General features: G+C 57.8%; 1 protein-coding gene across 4 annotated transcripts; it reads left to right on the top strand.

The window, feature by feature from the left end:
* The first annotated feature begins 38 nt into the window (after nt 1–38).
* On the top strand, nt 39–23,482 carry ATP13A2 (ATPase cation transporting 13A2). 4 transcript variants are annotated; one of them, XM_088066549.1, is made up of 29 exons: nt 39–57; nt 4,785–4,852; nt 5,511–5,678; nt 6,606–6,664; nt 7,050–7,203; nt 7,293–7,372; nt 8,202–8,279; nt 8,728–8,797; nt 9,592–9,726; nt 9,852–9,918; nt 11,756–11,887; nt 13,351–13,518; nt 14,015–14,125; nt 14,230–14,276; nt 14,362–14,550; nt 14,628–14,834; nt 14,918–15,052; nt 15,143–15,299; nt 15,631–15,751; nt 15,936–16,060; nt 16,745–16,905; nt 17,767–17,877; nt 18,434–18,513; nt 19,007–19,159; nt 19,252–19,348; nt 19,852–20,075; nt 21,501–21,652; nt 21,724–21,896; nt 21,979–23,482. In XM_088066549.1, exons 1-29 carry the CDS (start codon nt 48–50, stop codon nt 22,147–22,149), a joined length of 3,603 nt encoding a protein of 1,200 aa, XP_087922675.1. In that variant the 5' UTR covers nt 39–47; the 3' UTR covers nt 22,150–23,482. The 4 variants fall into 4 exon arrangements, with proteins under 4 accessions (XP_087922675.1, XP_087922674.1, XP_014112656.2 ...); XM_088066548.1 differs by lacking the exon at nt 39–57 and adding an exon at nt 1,808–2,714; XM_014257181.2 differs by lacking the exon at nt 39–57 and having other exon boundaries at nt 4,660–4,852; nt 7,095–7,203.
* Nucleotides 23,483–24,012: the final 530 nt, after the last annotated feature.

The raw sequence follows: 24,012 nt of genomic DNA, 5'->3' as shown, positions 1-24,012 counted from the left end.
GGCATCCCCCGCGGTTCCGCGCCCGCCGCTTCCGGCGGGGCCGCGCCATGAGCTCAGGTCAGGCACCGGCTCCGGGATCGGGATCGGGATCGGGATCCTGCAATGGGACGGGATCGGGATCAGGGACCGGGACCCCCGCAGGGCCCGGAGCCGCCCGGACCCCCAAAGAGCCGCCGGGGGCTCCCGGGACCCCTCCTGCCCTGCCCGGAGCGGGGCGGGAGCCGGCGGCTCCAGAGCCGTTCCCATTTATTCCCATTTATTCCCATTTCTTCCCATTCATTCCCATTCATTCCCATTCATTCCCATTTATTCCTCTCTATTCCCATTTATTCCTATCTATTCCCATTCATTCCCGTTTATTTCGCTTTATTATTTATTTTTTTTTCATTTCGCTTTATTCTGTTGCCTTTTTTAATGCTGCGTTTTTATTTTTCTTTTTTGTTTCGCTTTAATTCTCTTTATTATTCCACTTTATTTGACTTAATTTCATTTTATTTTGCTCTTTTGCGTCCCTATTTTTGCTTTCTTTTGTTTGGTTTTTATTACTTTCACTTTTTTTATTTTGCATTTGGCATCTTTATTTTTGCTGTAGTTTTGTTTCCTAACTTTGTTTTTCTACTTTTTAATTGTGCTTTATTTTTCTTTCTTCCTTTGCTTTGTTCGTTTTGCCACTTCATTCCTCTTTTTTATTTTCCTTTATTTTGATTTTTTATTTGAATTTTCCCCCTTTTTTTACTCCGATTCATTTTGATGATTATTATTTTTTTTATTTCACTTTTTTTTGTTCCGTTTCTCTTTTATTTCACTTTATTTTGCCTTTTTATTTTGTTCCGTTTCTCTTTTATTTCACTTTATTTGGCTCCACTTCCCTTTTTTATTTTGTTCCGCTTCCCTTTTTATTTCGCTTTATTTCCCTTTTTCATTTTGCTTTATTTCCCGTTTTTATCCCACTCTTTTTCCTGCTTTCCCGGCCCCTCTCCCACCCCGGGGCTCCGGGTGGGATCTCCTGGCTCCGCATCCCTCGGGAATTCCAGCGCTGGGAATGCAGCCATGGATCCAAGGGGAAAGGAATCGCGGCAAGGGCTTTGGGGGGCTCCAAAACCCCAAATCCCAAACCCCAAATCCCAAACCCTCCAAACCCCAAATCCTCCAAACCCCAAATCCCAAACCCTCCAAATCCCAAACCCTCTGAACCCCAAATCCCAAACTCCAAACCCCAAATCCTCCCAACCCCAAACCCCAAACCCTCCGAACTCCAAATCCCAAACCCCAAATCCCAAACCCTCCAAACCCCAAATCCCAAACCCTCCAAATCCCAAACCCTCCAAACCCTCTGAACCCCAAATCCCAAACTCCAAACCCCAAATCCTCCAAACCCCAAATCCAAAACCCCAAACCCTCCAAACCCCAAATCCTCCAAACTCCAAATCCTCCAAATCTCAAATCCCACACCCAAAACCCTCCAAATCCCAAACCCCAAATACCAAACCCTCCAAGTCCCAAATCCCAAAGCCTCTGAAGCCCAAACCCTCCAAACCCCAAATCCTCCACCTCCCCAGTCCCAGACTCCAAACCCTCCAAACCACAAACCCCAAATCCTCCCAACCCCAAATCCCAAATCCCAAACCCTCCAGACCCCAAACCCTCCAAATCCCAAACCCCAAACCCTCCAAACCCCAAATCCCAAACCCCAAACCCTCCGAACTCCAAACCCTCCAAACCCCAAATCCCAAACCCTCCGAACTCCAAACCCTCCAAACCCCAAATCCCAAACCCCAAACCCTCCAAACCCCAAACCCCAAACCCTCCAAACCCCAAACCCCAGACCCTCCAAACCCCAACCCCTCCATGTTCCCAGCCTGGTTCCTCTTCCCAAGGGCGGGATTGTCCCTGATTTCCCTGGAGCTGCGGGAAATGTGGGATGGGGATTTGGAGCCGCCGCTCTCCCGCTCGCACCGCGCTGTTCCCCGGGGCCGGGATGTTCCCGGGATTGGGTTTGGGAATGTCAGAGCCAGGGAGAATCCACCAGAACCACCCCAAATCAAACGCTGGGATTTGGGAAGGGCCGGAGCTGCCGGGGAGGGCTCCGGGAGCAGAATCCGCCGGTTTTCCATGAAATCCTGGCATTCCCAGCAAAGTCCCGGATCCCGATCCCATCCCGGCTGCCATCCGAGGGTTCTCCCCGCTGCCAGGATGTGCGGTGGCTGTCGGAGCATCCCGAGCAGCCTCTTCCCAAATTTCCTCCCGAGAGGAGCGGGCAGGGCCTGCCCTCGGAGCCGGGCGGCTGCGCGGAATTCCCGCTGGGATTTTGGGATCCATCACCGGAGCGAGATCTTGGCTCCCTCAAGCCGGGCCGGTGCATCCCGAGCCCCCGGCGAGATTCCAGCCTCTCCTGGCCCTTGTCCTCCCCCTAATCCCTGTTTTAGCGGCGGAGAGGGAAGCAGAGAGCTGCGTGCAGGGCTCCGGGGAAATTCCCGGGATCCGGAGGCGGGGAAGGGACATCCAGGAGCCCCCGCGCGGTGTTTGCCCACAGGGAGCGGCCTCGGGGCCGGGATTGCGGCGGCTGCTCCGCTCCGGCTGCTGCCGGTCCCGGCCCGATCCCATCCCGATCCCATCCCGGTCCCATCCCGGTCCCATCCCGATCGATCCCACCCTTCCCGATCCCATCCGGACCGGGAGCGGCTCCGCTGGCGCTCCCGGCAGGATGAGGCGGGGTGAGTCTGTGCCGGGGCTTTTCCTCACCTGCCGAGCTTTGGGAACAGCCGGGATGGGAGAGAGAGGGGAGCTGGGATCCCCCCGGGAATGGAGCTGGGATCCCCGGGAGCTGAGCTGGGATCCCCGGGACGGGGCTGGGATCCCCGGGAGCTGAGCTGGGATCCCCGGGACGGGGCTGGGATCCCCGGGAATGGAGCTGGGATCCCCGGGAGCTGAGCTGGGATCCCCGGGACAGGGCTGGGATCCCCGGGAGCTGAGCTGGGATCCCCGGGAATGGAGCTGGGATCCCCGGGAGCTGAGCTGGGATCCCCGGGACGGGGCTGTGCGGAACCGCCCGGTTCCTCCCAAGGATTTGTTGCTTTAAGATGAAGAAAAGCCGGGATGGTTCCGCTCAGGAGAGGGGCGGGCCGGGCTTCCCAATGCCCGGAGATCTCCGGGGAGGGATCTGGGCTGTTCTCAGCTTCTTTGGATGCTTTTCCCTCCTCCTGCAGATCCCGGGAAAAGCCCTTGTGCCAGACATCCCCCCACCACTCCTGCCCTCGGGAAGGGCAGCACTCCCAGGAATGCCCCTGGAATTCCTGCTTTTTGCAGGATCTGCGGCTGGCACCGGGCACAGCTGACCCCTCCCTGCCTTTTCTGGGCTCCTGGCACAGCTTTTGTTCCACTGAACCGTCCATCCCTCAATTCCTCCCCTCCAAATTTATCCCATGGAGGGATAGATCCCGCACTACTGGCATCACCAAAAACAGGGAATGGTTTTAAGGAACGGCTTTCATTCCCTGCAGAGGAGCTTTGGGGTCGGACGGGAGCAGCAGGAATCCAGCCAGGGCGGTTTTTCCAGTGTAAATCCTTGAGGCGGTCTCCGTGCCCTCCTGGAAACCCGGCCCAGGCAGGAAATATCCCGGTGTTCCAGCAGTGGGAACAGCTCCCGGCTCCGTGCTTGTGCCACGTGTTGCCTCCCCACTGCTGCTCTGAGATCCCGGCTTTGGGAATATCGTCACCCCTAATCCATCCCGGATTTAGGGAATGGGCAGGTTCAGTCACCCCTGATCCATCCTGATTTAGGGAATGAGCAGGTTCAGTGATCCCTGATCCATCCTGGATTTAGGGAATGGGCAGGTTCAGTCACCCCTGATCCATCCTGGATTTAGGGAATGGGCAGGTTCAGTCACCCCTGATCCATCCTGGATTTAGGGAAGGAGCAGGTTCAGTGATCCCTGATCCATCCTGGATTTAGGGAAGGAGCAGGTTCAGTGATCCCTGATCCATCCTGGATTTAGGGAATGGGCAGGTTCAGTGATCCCTGATCCATCCTGGATTTAGGGAAGGAGCAGGTTCAGTGATCCCTGATCCATCCTGGATTTAGGGAAGGAGCAGGTTCAGTGATCCCTGATCCATCCTGGATTTAGGGAATGAGCAGGTTCAGTGATCCCTGATCCATCCTGGATTTAGGGAAGGAGCAGGTTCAGTGATCCCTGATCCATCCTGGATTTAGGGAAGGAGCAGGTTCAGTGATCCCTGATCCATCCTGGATTTAGGGAATGAGCAGGTTCAGTGATCCCTGATCCATCCTGGATTTAGGGAATGGGCAGGCTCGGCTTCAGGCACAGAGGGGGATGGTTCAGATCCCACTTGGGGGATCCCGGGATGATCCCGGGGGTCATTCCCGATCCCAGTTTCCAAGGCTGTGCGTTGGGGTGCGGCAGAACCCGCTGGGAATTGCATGGTTAAAACTGGGAAATGCCAATTTTTTGGCGGCCGGGAGCGAACCCAGGGAGCAAACAAGGAGCAAACGAGTTGGAAAAGCGGCAGGGAGAGCTGGCCCCGGCCCAGCCCCGCTCCCTTCCCGTGCCCGCGGAGCTGCTGGGATAACGCCAGGAACCCCGGGGAGCTCCGGGCTCGTCCCCGTGACCGTCACGTTCCCGGGAGGGTGACGGGGCAGCGATCCCGGCTGGATGGGCCGGGAGCCGCCAGCTCCTCCTGGCACTGCCCGGGGATGCCAGCCCGGCCCCGGGGATCACCGCTCCTTCTCCTGCTGACCCCTCTCCGTGCTTTTTGTGGATTTGCAGACCGGCTGCTGGGGGCCCGGCGCCCCGGCTACGGGACGCTGCGGCCGGACACGGAGCCGGCCCGCATGGTAGGTCCGGCCGGGAATCTCCCAGAGCGAACCCCGGTGATCCCCAACCCTTCCAGGGGCTGCTTTCCCAGCGCCTTGGGGATCCCTGCCTGGGTCACGCCGGGGTTTGGGGGGTTTGGGGTTTAATGGCTGGAAATCAGCTGGAGTGGATTTCTGGGCTGGGGAGGGGGGTGCGGGGGATTCCTGGGGATTCCTGGGGATTCATTCCTGGGGATTCCTGGGGATTCCTGGGGATTCATTCCTGGGGATTCATTCCTGGGGATTCCTGGGGATTCATTCCTGGGGATTCCTGGGGATTCATTCCTGGGGATTCCTGGGGATTCATTCCTGGGGATTCCTGGGGATTCATTCCTGGGGATTCCTGGGGATTCATTCCTGGGGATTCCTGGGGATTCATTCCTGGGGATTCATTCCTGGGGATTCCTGGTGATTCCCAGTGATTCCTGGGGATTCCCAGTGATTCCCAGTGATTGATTCCTGGTGATTCCTGGTGATTGATTCCCGGTGATTCCCGGTGATTCCTGGTGATGGATTCCCGGTCATTCCCGGTGATTGATTCCCGGTGATTCCTGGTGATGGATTCCCAGTGATTCCCGGTGATTCCTGGTGATTGATTCCCGGTGATTCCCGGTGATTCCCGGTGGTTCCCTGTCCCCAGGAGGTGACGGGTTACCAGCGCCGGCCGTGGCGGGTGCTGCTGTGCCACGCGGGCTCCGTGCTGAGCGCGGGGCTGCTCCTGCTGCTGTTCCACTGGAAGCCCAGCCTGGAGGTGCAGGCCAAGGGCGAGCCCTGCGCGCTGGCCCAGGCGGACTGGCTCATCATCAGGGTGAGTCCCGTGGGCAGCGTTCCCAGCCCCGGCTCCCCGGGCTCCGCGATGGCATTCCAGGGTGGATTCGGTGGGTTGGGAGTTGGATTCTGTGGATTTGGGGTTGGGTTCTGCGGATCTGGGGTTGGATTCTGGAGATCCAGGGTTGGGCTCTGAGGATTTGGGGTTGGGCTCTGTGGATTTGGGGTTGGGCTCTGTGGATTTGGGGTTGGGCTCTGTGGATTTGGGGTTGGGCTCTGTGGATTTGGGGTTGGATTCTGTGGATTTGGGGTTGGGCTCTGCAGATCCGGGGTTGGGCTCTGTGGATTTGGGGTTGGGCTCTGTGGATTTGGGGTTGGGCTCTGTGGATTTGGGGTTGGGTTCTGCGGATTTGGGGTTGGCCTCTGCAGATCCAGGGTTGGGCTCTGTGGATTTGGGGTTGGATTCTGTGGATTTGGGGTTGGATTCTGGAGATCTGGGGTTGGGCTCTGTGGATTTGGGGTTGGGCTCTGTGGATTTGGGGTTGGTCTCTGTGGATTTGGGGTTGGATTTTGTGGATCCAGGTTTGAATTCTGTGGATCTGGGGCTGGATTCTGGGCATCCAGCATTGGACTCTGCCCCGGGCTCCAAACAGAACCCTGGGAATGTTCCCTCTCCTTGTCCTCCTGCCTGTGTCTGGCATCTCCTTTCCCCAAACACAATTCCAGGAATTTATGATCATTATTACTGTTATAATTCCTAGAATTGTCCCATCCCAGGAACCATTATTATTCCCAAAATAACTCCACATTTCCCCCTTCCATCCCAGCGTGGAATTTCTCTTCATTGTCCCCAGAGCTCAGCCACCATCTGGGATGGGTGGCCAGGGCCTTCCCAGGGCTCTGGAAGGAGCTGGGAACGGGTTGGGCGCTCCTGGTTTTCCCCTGCCAGCCCATCCCTGTGTTTCAGGACCGTTTTGGGCAGTGCTTCACCACCAAGGTGCTGACGGAGCCGCTGGGCGAGGCCAGGTGAGCTGGGCTCTGTCCCTTGGGATCCGGGAGCTGCTCCTGGCTCCGGGGAGGGAACATGGCCTGGAGCTGAGCCCGGCTTTACCCTGGTTCTGAGGGAACATGGCAGGCCTAGAGCTGAGCCCAGCTTTGCCCTGGTTCTGAGGGAACATGGCAGGCCTGGGGTTGAGCCTGGCTTTACCCTGGCTCTGAGGGAACATGGCAGGCCTGGGGTTGAGCCTGGCTTTACCCTGGCTCTGAGGGATCATGGCAGGCCGGGGGTTGAGCCCGGCTTTACCCTGGCTCTGAGGGATCATGGCAGGCCTGGAGCTGAGCCCGGCTTTGCCCTGGCTCTGAGGGAACATGGCAGGCCTGGAGCTGAGCCCAGCTTTACCCTGGCTCTGAGGGATCATGGCAGGCCGGGCACTGAGGCCAGTTCCCCCCGGAGCAGCCTGGAGCAGCACCCCGGGGCGCAGCAGGAGCGCAGGAGCAGCGTGGCCGTCGGGGTGCCGGATGAGGAGGAGAGCCGCGACACCGTCCGGCTCCATGACAAGGACGAGGTGGCACCCGGCACCTTCCCAACCTCCAACCCCTCTGCCTGTCCCCGCACATCCCCCTCACACCGCGTTTTCCCGTCCCTGTCCGGCAGAAGAACATCCTGAGGTATTACCTGTTCCAGGGAATGCGCTACGTGTGGCTGGAGCGGCGGCAGGCCTTCTGCAGGGTCAGGTATTCCGGGATCCCGGCATTCCCAGATCCCTCCTGGATCCTGGCATTCCCAGATCCCTCCTGGATCCTGGCATCCCCAGATCCCTCAGCTCCCTCCTGGATCCTCCTGCCCTCTTGATGCTTTGCGGGGCTCCCTGAAAACAGAGGCCAGGCGAAATTAAGGGAATAAAAAGCAAAACTGGTTTTTATTTATTTACTGAAGGGCCTCAGGTGCGTTTTGGGCAGACGAAGCCCCCCAGGGGCTGCACCCAAAATGTTCCACGGCTCACTTTGGCTTTTCACACTTGTGTGAGTTTGGTCCATTGGCACATTGGGGGTTAATCCTGCAATTCCAGCTGCAGGTAATGAAGTCATTTAGCCCAAGTTTGCTGTCCCCAGCTCCCTTTTGTTTCCATTTCTGGGGCTCTGAGGCAGTGAGGTGTCCTCGATTGCCAGCCCTGGAGAGGAATTTTGTCTGCCCAAAGCGGGAGCGCAGCGGCTGACACCGTGCGTGGAGTTCAGAGCTCTAAAGAACTCCAGGATTACAAATCCACGAAAAAACAGAAAAGCCAAAATCCTGAGGCATCACCCTCAGCTCTCCCAGGCCTTTGGAGCCATCCCTGGTGCCTGGGGGCACTCCCGGGCACGGGGAACCGGCCGGGGCGGTTTGGCAGAGCCGAACTGTGCCCCTTTTGTTGCCTTCCCTTGGCAGCCGAGGGCTGCGGAGAGGCCAAGGAACAGAGCACTCTCCCTTTCCAAAGCGGGGGTTTGTCCCAGGGACTTGGCCGTGCTGTTTGTTCCGCCACTCCCGCTGCCTGGGACTCGCTCTCCCTGTTTTCCTCTGCTGCAGTGTCCTGGACGAGGGCTGGACGTGTGCGGAGCTGCACCTGTGCCAGGCCGGGCTGGACCAGCAGGAGCACAGCGCCAGGTGGGGGCTGGCAGCTTCCTGGGAAGCACGGACGGGGCTTTTCCAGGGAGCAGGAAATCCTGGAGCCTCGGCTTTCCATGTGCTCAGAGCCCAGACTGCCCGGTGGGATGGAATTCCTGGGACTGGCTTCTCCAGCATAACCCAGCTGAGCTCAGGATGAGGGGCCCTTGGGCTGGAAATTCAGCTTTTCCCAAGGATGAAACTCCTTCCCTCTTTTCCCAGGGATAAAACTCCTTCCCTTTCCTTTTCCATGGATAGAACTCCATTCCTGTCTTTTCCCATGGATAAAACTTCTTCCCTCTCTTTTCCCAAGGATCAAATTCCTTCCCCAAGGTTAAAACTCCCTCCTTCTCCTTTCCCAAGGATCAAATTCCTTTCCCAAGGTTAAAACTCCTTCCCTGTCCTTCCCCAAGGATCCAACTCCCTCCCTGTCCTTCCCCCCCTGCAGGAGGAAGATCTACGGCCCCAACCTCATCGAGGTGCCCGTCAAGTCCTATGCCAGGCTCCTGGTGGAGGAGGTGGGTTCCGGGTGGATTCCCAAGTGGATTTTCCCAGGAAGAATCCCTCCCCTGCTCCCTGTCCCTCTCCCGGCCCTTGGGAAGGCAGGAGAGGATTTCAGGGGGAGGTGGAGCCGTGGAAGTTGGGCTGGGACAGGATCCATAGGGAAATCCATGGGGATGGGGGGTTTGGGGGATGCCAGCCCCAGGGAAGGGAGCCTGGAGAGCTCATGATGGGCTGGGGGAAGCTTTTCCTCCTCCAAGGAGCCTGGAGAAATTCCTCCCAGCTGGAAATGCCATACTGGGCTGGAGGAGGTTCTCCCACCCCAAGGAACCTGGAAATCCCATGATGGGTTGAGGGAAGTTCTCCCACCCCAAGGAGCCTGGAAATCCCATACTGGGCTGGAGGAAGCTCTCCTCGTTTCCAGGGAGCCTGGAGCTCTCACATTGGACTGGGAGAGGTTCTCCCACCCCGAAGAACCTGGAGCTCTCATATTAGGAAGGAGGAAGCTCTCCCCAGTCCCAGGAACCTGGAGCTCTCATATTGGGATGGAGGAAGTTCTCCCACCCCAAGGAACCTGGAGCTCTCATATTGGGATGGAGGAAGTTCTCCCACCCCGAGGAACCTGGAGCTCTCATATTGGGATGGAGGAAGCTCTCCCCAGTCCCAGGAGCCTGGGATTTTCTCCTGCTGGATTTTCTCCCACCCCAGGGCACCTGGAGCTCTCCTGCCGGGCTGGGGGATGCTCTCCACCCCAAGGAGCTCTGCCAGGGGCTCTCCCCTCTCCTGAACCTCGTTTTGCTCCTTGCTGCAGGTGCTGAATCCCTTCTACCTGTTCCAAGTGCTCAGCATGGTGCTGTGGGTGTGCGATGCCTATTACTACTACGCCGCCTGCATCTTCCTCATCTCCACCTTCTCGCTGGGGCTGTCCCTCTACGAGACCCGCAAGGTGGGTGGGGACAGCCCCGTCCCAGCTCTCCCGCTCCCCACCCCTCCAGACCGTTTTTAGGGATGGTTTCCCGGGTTTTGGGGTTTTTTTTTTGGGGTGGGTTCTGATTGTTCCCTCCCTCCCAGCAAAGCACCACACTGCGGGACATGGCCAAGATGTCCGTGGGGGTCCGGGTGCGGCGGCCCGGTGGAGGTGAGGGTTGGGATTTGTGGGATGGGCGTTGGGATGGGCGTTGGGTGTTGGGATGGGTGTTGGGTGTTGGGATAGGTGTTGGGTGTTGGGATGGGTGTTGGGTGTTGGGATGGGTGTTGGGATGGGTGTTGGGTGTTGGGATGGGTGTTGGGTGTTGGGATGGGCATTGGGATTTGTGGGATGGGTATTGGGATGGGCGTTGGGATGGGTGTTGGGTGTTGGGATGGGTGTTGGGATGGGTGTTGGGTGTTGGGATGGGTGTTGGGTGTTGGGATGGGTGTTGGGATGGGTGTTGGGATGGGTGTTGGGTGTTGGGATGGGTGTTGGGATGGGTGTTGGGTGTTGGGATGGGTGTTGGGTGTTGGGATAGGTGTTGGGTGTTGGGATGGGTGTTGGGTGTTGGGATGGGTGTTGGGATCGGTGTTGGGTGTTGGGATGGGCGTTGGGATGGGTGTTGGGATGGGTGTTGGGTGTTGGGTGTTGGGAGGGGTGTTGGGATGGGTGTTGGGTATTGGGATGGGTGTTGTGATGGGTGTTGGGATGGGTGTTGGGTGTTGGGATGGGTGTTGGGTGTTGGGATGGGTGTTGGGTGTTGGGATCAGTGTTGGGACGGGTGTTGGGATCAGTGTTGGGATCAGTGTTGGGATGGGTGTTGGGTGTTGGGATGGGTGTTGGGATGGGCGTTGGGACGGGTGTTGGGATCAGTGTTGGGATGGGTGTTGGGTGTTGGGATCAGTGTTGGGACGGGTGTTGGGTGTTGGGATGGGCGTTGGGATGGGTGTTGGGACGGGTGTTGGGATGGAGTGTCCTTTGGGATCTGGGTTCCGCACCGAAACAGCATCGGGAGAGGTGGGAATGGGGAACGGGTTGGGACACGCAGGAATAACGTTATTATACATGGGAATAGTGTTGGGATAAATGGGAATAACGTTGGGATAAATGGGAATAACATTGGGATAAATGGGAATAACGTTGGGATAAATGGGAATAACGTTGGGATAAATGGGAATAACATTGGGATAAATGGGAATAACGTTATTATACATGGGAATAACGTTGGGATAAATGGGAATAACGTTGGGATAAATGGGAATAACGTTATTATACATGGGAATAACCTTGGGATACATGGGAATAACGTTGTGAGACACCAGAATAACATTGGGATACATGGGAATAACAATATGATATATGGGAATAATGTTGGGATAAATGGGAATAACGTTTGGATACATGGGAATAACGTTATTAAACATGGGAATAACATTGAGATACATGGGAATAACATTATTATACATGGGAATAATGTTAGGATATATGGGAATAACATTATTAAACATGGGAATAACATTGGAATACATGGGAATAACGTTGGGATACATGGGAATAACAATATGATACATGGGAATAATGATATATATGGGAATAATGATATGATGTATGGGACTAATGCTATAAAACAGGAATGATGTTGGGATACATGGGAATAATCTTATGAGAGACACTGGAATAATTTTGGGGTCCAATTAGTAAAAGATGCCCCTGCCCAAAGGAGGTGCAAACGAGACCACATTCCAGAGCCAGTATGGATTGAATTTAACAGGAGATTTCAGGGAAAGAGACATTGATCATGAGGATAATCCCCACTGTGAATCCCTGCCCTGTCCCACCAGCCCTTTTCTGCCTGCTCTTCCCAGCGCTGGGAATCCCTGGGGTTCCTCCGGAGGTTCCGTTTATTCACGCTGCCCAAATCCTGGCTATCCACAGACATTTGTGCCGCTCTCACCGCTCGGGATGGCACCTTGCTGCCTTCCTCAGCAGGACTGTTGTTTTCCAGAGGAGCTGGTGGTCAGCTCAGCGGAGCTGGTGCCCGGGGACTGCATCCGGCTGCCCGCGGACGGAGCGCTGCTGCCCTGCGACGCCGCGCTGCTGACCGGCGAGTGCATGGTCAACGAGAGTCTGCTGACCGGTGAGTGCATGGTCAACGAGAGCCTGCTGACCGGTGAGTGCATGGTCAACGAGAGTCTGCTGACCGGTGAGTGCATGGTCAACGAGAGCCTGCTGACCGGTGAGTGCATGGTCAACGAGAGCCTGCTGACCGGTGAGTGCATGGTCAACAAGAGCCTGCTGACCGGTGAGTGCATGGTCAGTGAGAGCTGCTGACCAGTGAGTGCATGGTCAACGAGAGTCTGCTGACCGGTGAGTGCATGGTCAACGAGAGTCTGCTGACCGGTGAGTGCATGGTCAACGAGAGCCTGCTGACCAGTGAGAGCTGCTGACCGGTGAGTGCATGGTCAACGAGAGCTGCTGACTGGTGAGTGCATGGTCAGTGAGAACTGCTGACTGGTGAGAGCTGCTGACCGGTGAATGAATGGTCAGTGAGAGCTGCTGACCAGTGAGAGCTGCTGACCGGTGAGTGAACGGTCAGTGAGAGTTGCTGACCGGTGAGTGAATGGTCAGTGAGAGTTGCTGACCGGTGAGTGAATGGTCAGTGAGAGCTGCTGACCGGTGAGTGAACGGTCAGTGAGAGTTGCTGACCGGTGAATGAATGGTCAGTGAGAGCTGCTGACCAGTGAGAGCTGCTGACCGGTGAGTGAATGGTCAGTGAGAGCTGCTGACCGGTGAGTGCATGGTCAGTGAGAGCTGCTGACCAGTGAGAGCTGCTGACCGGTGAGTGCATGGTCAGTGAGAGCTGCTGACCAGTGAGAGCTGCTGACCGGTGAGTGCATGGTCAGTGAGAGCTGCTGACCAGTGAGAGCTGCTGACCGGTGAGTGAATGGTCAGTGAGAGCTGCTGACCGGTGAGTGAACGGTCAGTGAGAGCTGCTGACCGGTGAGTGAACGGTCAGTGAGAGCTGCTGACCGGTGACCCCATCCCAACACATTGGTGCCTCAGAGTGGCTGCCTGGCAGAGAGCGGACAATGCTAAAGGAATAACTGTATTTATTTTAGTATTTATTTTAGTATTCAATATGATATTTATGGGTATTTTTTATTTTTATTTTAGTATTTAATTGGGTATTGATGGGTATTTATTAAAGGCCTCCCACAGATACCCCTGGGGCACTCAGGAGCCTCCCAGGCTCCACCCGAGGTGGACGATGCTCACGGGTTTTTCAGACAATTATAAACTTGCTCCATTTGCATATCGGGGGTCAATCCCCCAATTACAGCTCCAGGTAATGAATTTATTAAAGTTTTAATAACTCATTTTGTTGATCCTTTGCGGGGCCTGGGGCTGTCAGGTGTCCTTGGGTTTGTTTTGTCTGAATAAAACGGGCGAGCAGCAGCTGACAGGCCGTGGGGTTCGGAGCTGGGCACTGAGCAGGGTCTGGAGGCACAAACTGAATCCCAAAGCATCACATTCCCACGGGATTCAGTCAGAGTTGCCTTTCCCCCCGCCCTGGGGTGACACTCCGGAATGTTCCGGCAGGGGAGAGCGTGCCGGTGATGAAGACGCCGCTGCCGGCGGGCGGGCAGGCGGCGGGGGCCGCGTACGGCCCCGAGGAGCACCGGCGGCACACGCTGTTCTGCGGCACGCAGCTCATCCAGGCCAAGGCCTACGTGGGCGGGGAGGTGCTGGCCGTGGTCACCCGCACAGGTGGGGCACAAATCCCGGCACAAATCCCGGCACAATCCCGGCACAAATCCTGGCACAATCCCAGCACAATCCTGGCACAATCCTGGCACAATCCCGGCACAATCCTGGCACAATCCTGGCACAATCCTGGCACAATCCCGGCACAATCCTGGCACAAATCCCGGCACAATCCCGGCACAATCCTGGCACAAATCCCGGCACAATCCCAGCACAAATCCCGGCACAATCCCGGCGCAAATCCCAGCACAAATCCTGGCACAATCCTGGCACAATCTCAGCACAATCCCGGCACAAATCCCGGCACAATCCCAGCACAATCCTGGCACAATCTCAGCACAATCCCGGCACAATCCTGGCACAAATCCCGGCACAATCCCGGCACAATCCCGGCACAATCCTGGCACAAATCCCGGCACAAATCCCGGCACAAATCCCGGGGTCAATCCCAGGGTGAATCCGTGCCCTCAGAGGCGGTGACGTCCTGCCTGTCCCGCAGGGTTCTGCACGGCCAAGGGGGACCTCATCAGCTCCATCCTCTACCCCAAGCCCGTGAGCTTCAAGTTCTACAAGGACGCTGTGAAGTTCGTGCTGTTCCTCGCCGTCCTGGGTAGGTCTGGGCTCGGAGGCGCATCCTGGAGCAGCCAAATTCCTTGGAATGGGATTAGGGCCGAGCTGTTGTTCCGTGACCGAGCCCGTTCTCCCCCGGCACAGCTCTCATCGGCACCTTGTACAGCATCCTCATCCTGGTTAGGAACCAGGTAGGGCTGGCGGAGCCGGGGAGCCCTCGGGGATCCAGCGGAGGAGGGCTGCCCACCCCTCTTCCTCCTCCTCTTCCCTCCCCAGGTCCCCGTGGGACAGATCATCATCCGCGCCCTGGACCTGGTCACCGTCATCGTGCCCCCGGCGCTGCCGGCCGCCATGACCGTGGGCACCATCTACGCGCAGAACCGGCTGAAAAAGCAGGGGATCTTCTGCATCAGCCCTCCCCGCATCAACCTGTGCGGGAAACTGCGCCTGGTGTGCTTCGACAAGGTGAGTCGCGTCCCCCGGGCGGGCAGCGCCGGCCGCGGGGGCGCCGGGACCCACGGCGCGGCCGGCTGTGCCCGCAGACGGGGACGCTGACCCAGGAGGGGCTGGATGTGTGGGGAGTGGTGCCCCTGGAGCGGCAGAGCTTCCTGCCCATGGTGCCCGAGCCGCGCCGCCTGCCCGCCGGAGCGCTGCTCTACGCGCTGGCCAGCTGCCACGCCGTGTCGCCGCTGCGGGGACAGCTCGTCGGGGACCCCGTGGACATCAAAATGCTGGAATCCACCGGCTGGGTGAGGCGGGAGCTGGGCGGGGAGGTGTCGGGGGTCCCGGGTGGATGAGCTCGGCAGGGGTTTTTTGCCCTCTCTGTTTTCAGCGGCTGGAGGTGATGGAGGAGGAGGAGGAGGAGGAGGAGGAGGAGGAAGGGGAGCTCGCGCCGTTCCAGCGCTTCGGGATGAAGGTCTTGGCCGTGGTGAAGCCCCCACCAGAGGAGGAGCAGCCTCAGGACAGGGTAAGGCCACGGAGCATCTCCCCCCACTCCTGCATCCCAGAGGAATTCCCGGCTCCGGGAGGGATCCCTGAGCCCGCCTGCTCTCCGCAGAGGCACCAGGCCCCCCTGGGGATCCTGCGGCGTTTCCCCTTCTCCTCCTCCCTGCAGAGGATGAGCGTCCTGGTCAAGCTGCCCGGGGAGGCCTCGGCCCACGCCTACACCAAAGGCGCCCCGGAGATGGTGGCCAGTCTGTGCAGGAAGGAAACTGGTTTGTACTGGGAGGTGGGCTCACCCCCAGCCCCGCATCCCTGCTGCTCATCCCACGTGGAATTATCCTCGGGAATGCCGTTGGGCAGCTCCAAAAGGCTTTTGGGGTGGCTCCAGCCACAGGAGGGAAAGGAAACGGGAGCCAGAAGATGGGGAGTGGGGTTGGGGGCTTCTCCCGGCCCAATTTGGGATTTCCAGGCTCTGTGGGGTGGGAGAGCTTCCCCCAGCCCATCCTGGGCTCTCCAGGCTCGCTGAGGAGCAGCTGCTGGTGAAACCCAAACCCCAGAGCTCCATGTCCCCTCTCCAGAGCCGTTCTGGCCTCACTTTTCCAGTGCCCCCGGATTTCTCCCAGATGCTCCGGCGCTACACCACCGACGGGTTCCGGGTCCTGGCGCTGGCCTGCAAAGCCCTGAGCTCGGTGGCCACCTTTGAGGAGGCCCTGCAGCTCCCCAGGTCGGTGCCAAAGCTTCCTCTCTCCGCCTTCTCTCTCGCTCCCAGGATTCCCTGCAGGGAATTCCACCCTGATCCACACGGGAGGGAATCCCTGGCTGGTTCCTTGATGGATTTTAGCTCTCCACACCCCTCCATCCTCCCTGCTGGTGTTGGAGGCGACGGAAGGCTCCTTGTCTCCCACCAGGGACTCGGTGGAGAGCGGCCTGAACTTCCTGGGCTTCCTGGTGATGAGGAACGTCCTGAAGCCGGAGTCGGCGCCGGTGATCCAGCTGCTGCGGAGCGCCAACATCCGTCCTGTCATGGTGACAGGTGACCCTGGGGGGACAGCACACGGACAGCGCCGGGCGGTGGGCGATGGGAAAGGGCTTTCCCACCGGGAATCCCACCGGGAATCCCACCCTGGGAATCCCACCAGGAATCCCACCAGGAATCCCACCAGGAATCCCACCAGGAATCCCATCAGGAATCCCACCGGGAATCCCACCCTGGGAATTCCACCAGGAATCCCACCCTGGGAATCCCACCAGGAATCCCACCAGGAATCCCATCAGGAATCCCACCGGGAATCCCACCCTGGGAATCCCACTGGGAATCCCACTGGAAATCCCACCAGGAATCCATGTCTGAAGCAGCTGTGGGGACACCACAAGGATTCCTGGATCCTGTTCGTCCATCCCTGCCCGTGGATGCTGGATCCGCTGCTGGGCTCAGGGCGTGGCAGACCTCGTTGTTCTGCTGTCCATCCCCTAAATATTGCTGTGGTGAAATCCCAAACTCCGTGGCTCATGGGTGGGTGAGGAGTCACCTCCGGCTGTTTTCCAGGCGGGAGAACAGGAATCCACATTCCCTTGGGGCAGGGCGGGCAGGAGAGGGAGAAGAGGGAATCAAACTCCCGCGGTGGCCGGGAGAGGGAAGGTGGCACCTTGGAGCTGCTCCTCTCATCCTGGGAATGCCAGAATCTCCTTCCTGAAGCCCCCCCCGTGTCCCTGGCAGGGGACAACATGCTGACAGCCATGAACGTGGCGCGGGGGTGCCGCATGCTGGAGCCCAGGGAGCGCGTGGTCTTCGTCACCGCCTCGCCGCCCGGCCACGACAAACCCGCCAGCCTCAAGTTCGTCCTGGCTGAGCATTCCCAGGGCGAGGAGCAGCCCGAGGTGAGAGCCCAGAGCACCTTCTGGGAGCCCAGACTGGGTTTTTGTGGGATCACGGAGTTCCAGCGTCGTTGGTGTTGGTGGGAACTTAAGGCTCATCCCATTCCATGGGCATCTCCCATTATCCCAGGCTGCTCCCAGCCCCGTCCAGCCTGGCCTTGGGCACTTCCAGGGATCCAGGGGCAGCCCCAGCTGCTCTGGGCACCCTGTGCCAGCCCTCCCCACCCTCCCAGGGAGGAATTCCTTCCCAGTTTCTATGAAATTGAGTCCCTCAAATCCAGCTTTCTCCGCAGCCCTGGGAATCCCGGGATCCCGGAATGGGTTGGGTTGGAAGGGACCTGAAAGCTCATCCCATTCCATGGGCAGGGACACCTTCCAGTATCCCAGAGTGCTCCAGCCTGGCCCTGAGCCCTCCCAGGGGTGGGAAGGGTTTTTTCCAGCCTGGTTTAATTTTATATTTTATTATCCTTGGAGGCAGTTACGGCTGTGATCCCGCTCCTCATAAATCCATCCTCCGGGAGCGGCTCCGGCCTTTCCCTGGGAGCGCATCGGGGCAGCTCCAAACATCCCCTGGTGGATGCTGCTCCGGGACCCCAAACAGCCCCACTGGGAGCGGGGATTTTGGGGAGCCCTTCCCGCTGCTTCAGCCTGCAGGGGATTGGGGCTGAGCTCTGGAGCTGTGTCCCAGCAGGGCCTGCAGCAGCAGGATGGGGATTTTGGGGAGCCATTCCCACTGTTCCAGCTCATGGGGCTGAGCTCTGGCGCTGTGTCCCAGCAGGGCTGCAGCAGTGGGATGGGGATTTTGAGGATCCATTCCTGCTGCTCCAGCTGACGGGGCTGAGCTCTGGAGCTGTTTCCTGGCAGGGCCTGCAGCAGCGGGACAGCTCCTCCCTCCCAGCCCGGCACTGCCACTTGGCCCTCAACGGGAAATCCTTCCAGGTGGTGTGCGAGCACTTCGCCGAGCTCCTGCCCAGGGTGAGGAGGGAACCTTCCAGGGATCCCAGGGTTCAGCAGGGATCCCAGGGTTCAGCAGGGATCCCCAGGGTTCAGCAGGGATCCCAGGGTTCAGCAGGGATCCCAGGGTTCAGCAGGGATCCCAGGGTTCAGCAGGGATCCCCAGGGTTCAGCAGGGATCCCCAGGGTTCAGCAGGGATCCCAGGGTTCAGCAGGGATCCCCCCGTATGGGCTGGGGACCCTTCCACCCATTTGGACTGTCCGGGGTTTCACCTCACAACTCCAAACCAGAGCTCCCTGCAGGGCTTTCTTGGGCTGCTCTGAGATTCCCTGTTCCCCTCTGGACATCCCCAGTGCCCTGCTGGACATTCCCTGTTCCCCTCTGGACATTCCCTGTTCCCCTCTGGACATTCCCTGTTCCCTGCTGGACATTCCCAGCACTCTGCTGGACATTCCCTGTTCCCCACTGGACATTCCCAGTGCCCTGCTGGACATCCCCAGTGTCCTGCTGAGGATTCCCAGTGCCGTGTCCAGCCGGGAATGCCGCCGGATGCTGACGGACGTTTCCCGTTGTCAGATCCTGCTCCGGGCCACGGTGTTTGCGCGCATGCTGCCCGAGCAGAAGACACAGCTGGTGTGCAGCCTGCAGGAGCTCGAGTAAGATCCCGGGGATGGATCCTGGGATGGATCCCGGGGATGGATCCAGGGATGGATTCCAGGGATGGATCCCAGGGATGGATCACAGGGGTGGATCACAGGGATGGATCCAGGGATGGATCCCGGGGACGGATCCAGGGATGGATCACGGGGATGGATCACGGGGATGGATCCCAGGATGGATCCCAGGGATGGATCCCAGGGATGGATCATGGGGATGGATCACAGAGATGGATCACAGGGGATGGATCACAGGGATGGATCACGAGGATGGATCCCGGGGGAGCAATTCTGGAATTACAGGGTGGGAGACACTCCAAGCATCCCTTTCCCCACTCCCTGAGGAACGTGGGATCCCTTTCCCCATTCCCTGAGGAATGTAGGATCCCTTTCTTGTATTCCCTAAGAAATGTGGGGTCCCTTTCCCGGATTCCCTGAGGAATGTGGGGTCCCTTCCCCATTCCCTGAGGAATGTGGGATCCCTTTCCCGCAGCTACTGCGTGGGGATGTGCGGGGACGGCGCCAACGACTGCGGGGCGCTGCGGGCGGCCGACGTCGGCATCTCCCTGTCCGAGGCCGAGGCGTCGGTGGCCTCGCCCTTCACCTCCCGCGTGGCCACCATCGAGTGCGTGCCCAGGGTGATCCGGTGAGCGGGGGAATCCCGGGAATGCCGCTCTCCCCTCGGGATGGCTCCCGGGGAGGGGAGGCCGGTGGTGACGCCGTGTTCCCCCCCTCCAGGGAGGGCCGGTGCTCCTTGGTCACCTCCTTTGGGGTCTTCAAGTACATGGCCCTGTACAGCCTGGTGCAGTTCGTGTCCGTGCTCCTGCTCTACACCGTGAGTCCCTCCCCGAATTCCCGTTTCCCTCCAGGATTCCTTGCGGGGCTCCCTGAAAACAGAGGCCAGGCGAAATTAAGGGAATAAAAAGCAAAACTGGTTTTTATTTATTTACTGAAGGGCCTCAGGTGCGTTTTGGGCAGACGAAGCCCCCCAGGGGCTGCACCCAAAATGTTCCACGGCTCACTTTGGCTTTTCACACTTGTGTAAGTTTGGTCCATTGGCACATTGGGGGTTAATCCTGCAATTCCAGCTGCAGGTAATGAAGTCATTTAGCCCAAGTTTGCTGTCCCCAGCTCCCTTTTGTTTCCATTTCTGGGGCTCTGAGGCAGTGAGGTGTCCTCGATTGCCAGCCCTGGAGAGGAATTTTGTCTGCCCAAAGCGGGAGCGCAGCGGCTGACACCGTGTGTGGAGTTCAGAGCTCTAAAGAACTCCAGGATCACAAATCCACGAAAAAACAGAAAATCCAATGGATCTGAGCCTCTCCCTCCCCTCCTCCCCAGATCAACACCAACCTGAGCGATTTCCAGTTCCTGTTCTTCGACCTGGTCATCACCACCACGGTGGCCGTGCTGATGGGGCGCGCAGGGCCGGCGCCGGCGCTGGGCGTGCGGCGGCCGCAGGGAGCCCTGATCAGCGCGCTGGTGCTGGGCAGCCTCCTGCTGCAGACAGCCCTGCTCATCGCCGTGCAGGTCCTCAGCTACTTCATCACCGTCTCACAGAGCTGGTGAGCGCCCGAAAATCCAAATCCCCAACTCCGGGGATCGCGGGATTGCGGGCTTGGAAAAGCTGACGGAGTCCGAGCGTCAGCGCCTGTTTGCCGCTGAGCCCCGAGTGCTGCAAACGTGGGTTGTTCTGGCACTTCCAGGGGTGGATTCCCCACCTGCCCTCCCCTTTTCCAGGGCTTTGCAGCCCTCCCCGTGAGGAAATCTTTCCCGATATCCCGTCTGAACCTGCCCTGCTTCCCCGTGGGTTTGGTGATGGGGATGGCGGGACGGTTGCGGCGCAGCCCAGGACTATTATTATTGTTATTAGTAGTAGTAGTAGTATTTTTATTTTTATTTTTACTTTTACTTTTATTTTTACTTTTATTTTTATTTTTATTTTTATTTTTATTTTTATTTTTACTTTTACTTTTATTTTTACTTTTATTTTTATTTTTATTTTTATTTTTACTTTTATTTTTATTTTTATTTATTTTTATTTTTATTTTTATTTTTATTATTATCCTGGGATTTGGGATCCGGCAGCAGACAGGGAACCGTGGGATGTCCTCAGCTGGAAGGGATCAGAGTCATCCCAATAATCCCACCCTGTCCAAAGGCTCCTGGCAGCCTCGGGGCCGTGCCCATTCCCTGGGGAGCCTGGCCAGTGCCAGCACCTCTGGGGGAAGCAGAACCTTTCCTGACCTCCATCCTAACCCCTCCATCCAGCTCCAGTTCCCAAGGGCTCCATCCCCGCTCCCAGAGCACAGACTGGAGCTCCCAAAGCTGTGATGGAGTGTCTCATTTTGGATTTGGGTTCTTTTTCCCTTTGAACTGAAGACTGACCAGAGCGAGGCAGTTTTCTCTCGTTCGGTCTCAGTTGTTTATTTTTTCTTATCAGCATCACAAGGTACAAGGAGCTGTGTGCACTCTGATAGAAAAGGGTAAAATGGCCAACAAAGATCCTCTTCAGGGTCTTTTATCTGTCCATTTACCCAATTAACAGATGCCAACTCAATTATTTTTCTTAGTGACCCAATGACCCAACACCTGTGCGCTGCCCTGCGGCATTTTTTACCCAATCACTCACTACCACCCAAAAACCCCAAGGGGAAGAAGATGAAGAAGAAAGAGGAAGGACAAGAGACAACACCCTCAATCCTCCATCTTGTCTCCTGTTCTCTAAACTCCTTTTTCACCCAGTGATTTAAGAAACTTTCTAATCTACACACACTTTTCCTATCTAACTTTAACATTTATTCTCATGTATCACCGTGAAAACACACTCATGAATTTCATATTCTATAAAATTCAGTTTTTTTCTGGATCCTAGAACTAAGCATTAGAAACAAGGGCGCACACTCTACATCTCAGACTCCAACAATGGAGAACAAGGGGTGCTGTCCAGGCCCCCCCTGCCCGTCCTGCTGACCCTGTCCCCTCCCCAGGTACGTCCCCCTGAACAGCACGGTGACGGCGCCCCAGAACCTGCCCAACTACGAGAACACCGTCCTGTTCTGCGTCAGCGGCTTCCAGTACCTGATCCTGGCCGTGGCCATGTCCAAGGGCCACCCCTTCCGGGAGCCTCTCTACACCAACGGTGAGGACACGGCCACGGCGCGGGCCACCAGCCCTCCTCCCGCCCCTCACCCCGTCCCCTCTCGCCCCCAGTGCTCTTCCTGCTCGTGCTCATCCTGCTCTTCGGCCTGATGGGCTGGCTGACCCTCTACCCCCTGGGCTTTCCCAAATCCCTGCTCAAGCTCCAGCCCATCGAGGATTTCAGTTTCAAGCTGCTCCTCTTGGGCATCGCCGCCCTCAACTTCTTCGCCGCCTTCGCGCTGGAGGTGGGTCAGGGGTGGATTTGGGGCGGGTGGGCACGGGGCTCTCCTTTCCTCCCCCAACCCAGTTTCCCTGCCCGTTTCCCAGACCGCCCTGGATCACGGTTTGCTGGGCTGCTTCCGAAGGCTGCGCCGGAAAAAAGCCTCCAAGAAGCTTTTCAAGAGGCTGGAGAAGGAGCTGAGCCAGCAGCAGCCGGCCTGGCCACCCCTGGAGCAGCCCCTGTTCGCCACACGCAGGATGTCCCTGGCTGTGAGATAGCAGTGCCAGCTGTGCCAGCTGTGCCAGCTGTGCCCTCTGCCCCAGCCCTCCCACACTTCCTTAATTTATTGATCCCAGAAAAAGCGGGGACGCGGCGGGCGGGATCCCTCGGCATTGCAGATGTGAATCCTGTGGCCATATCCACATTGATCCCGTGGCCACCGTCATCCCATGGCCATGGTGATCCCATATCCACACTGAACCCCTGGCCATGCTCATCCCATGGCCACACTGATCCCATGTCCATGGTGATCCCATATCCACTCTGATCCCATATCCACCCTGATCCCATATCCCTGATCCCATATCCATGGTGATCCCATATCCACCCTGATCCCATATCGACTCTGATCCCATGTCCACCCTGATCCTATATCCACACTGATCCCATATCCACCCTGATCCCATATCCCTGATCCCATATCCACACTGATCCCATATCCATGGTGATCCCATATCCACCCTGATCCCATATCCATGGTGATCCCATGTCCACCCTGACCCCATATCCACACTGATCCCATATCCCTGATCCCATATCCACCCTGATCCTATATCCACCCTGACTCCATATCCACCCTGATCCCATATCCACACTGATCCCATATCCCTGATCCCATATCCACACTGATCCCATATCCACTCTGATCCCATATCCACCCTGATCCCATATCCACATTGATCCCATATCCACTCTGATCCCACAGCCATGGTGATCCCATATCCACCCTGATCCTATATCCACCCTGATCCCATATCCATGGTGATCCCGTGTCCACCCTGATCCCATATCCACCCTGATCCCATATCCACCCTGATCCCATATCCACACTGATCCCATATCCACCCTGATCCTATATCCACACTGATCCCATATCCACCCTGATCCCATATCCCTGATCCCTGGCCGTGCTGATCCCGTGGCCACCACAGATGGAGGAGGAGGAGGAGGATCGGGTGAGGAGATCCAGAGGAAGAGGAGGATCCATCCCAGCTCTTCCCGCAGGATTCCCCCGCTCCCTCCACGCTGGCCACCCCCGGCTGGGGGCCGGGAGGGGTCCCTGGTGTCCCCAGCCCCCCCAGCAGTGTCACTGTGACCCCAAATCCCCCCTAGATGTGTAGGGAGTTTACATCCCCATCCCCGCCTTGCCAAGGCTCCATCCCCATCCCTTTTCCGCTGGGAATGCTCGGGCAGAGCCCCTCTGCTTCGGGCCGGGACCTCTGCAGTGCCGCAGACCCCACAAATTCTATTTTTGAACTCTCCCCGAGCGCTCGGGGGATCCCCTCGGGGCTCTCAGGCTCTTCTCCAATAAACAAACACTTTATTTTCTTGGCTGCTCGTCCCTGCTGCGCGCTGGGGGTGGGGATGGGGCAGGAGGAGGTTTTGGGGTCACCTCCTTTTCCCAGCCGGGCTGGGGGAACGCTCGATGCTCGAAAGCAGGGAGCGGAGCCAGGGATGACACCGCCGGGATTCCCAAAACCCATCAATCCCAATAAAAAACCCAAACGGAGCAACCTCCCTCCGGCTGGAATTTCCTAGAAAATAACAACAGCGGCTGGAAAAAGCCCAGGTGTCCTGGCCGAGACTGCGGAACCACCGAGGAAAAGCCGGAGCCGCCGCATCCCCGAGGGAAGGAGCGGCTCCCGGGGAGGGTCTGCGCCTCCCGCATCCCCATCCCGGCCTTTTCCCGCTGCTGCTTCCTGCGGGGATCCGCTTCCATGGAAAACCCGAGCCCCCCCGAGCGCCTCCCTGCCCCGGGGAGCCGGGGATTAGCTCAGGAAATGAGGCACAAAAAAAGGTAAGAGAGGTTTCCTGAAGGCCCGGCCAAGGCTGCGCTGGTTAATCCAGGATTCCCGAGCCTC

Source organism: Pseudopodoces humilis, chromosome 24 (assembly GCF_049639895.1).
Source record: "Pseudopodoces humilis isolate 2021_Gansu_Grassland_sample_001 chromosome 24, ASM4963989v1, whole genome shotgun sequence".
Lineage (NCBI taxonomy): Eukaryota > Metazoa > Chordata > Aves > Passeriformes > Paridae > Pseudopodoces > Pseudopodoces humilis.
This window is presented reverse-complemented; position numbering and strand designations above follow the sequence as displayed.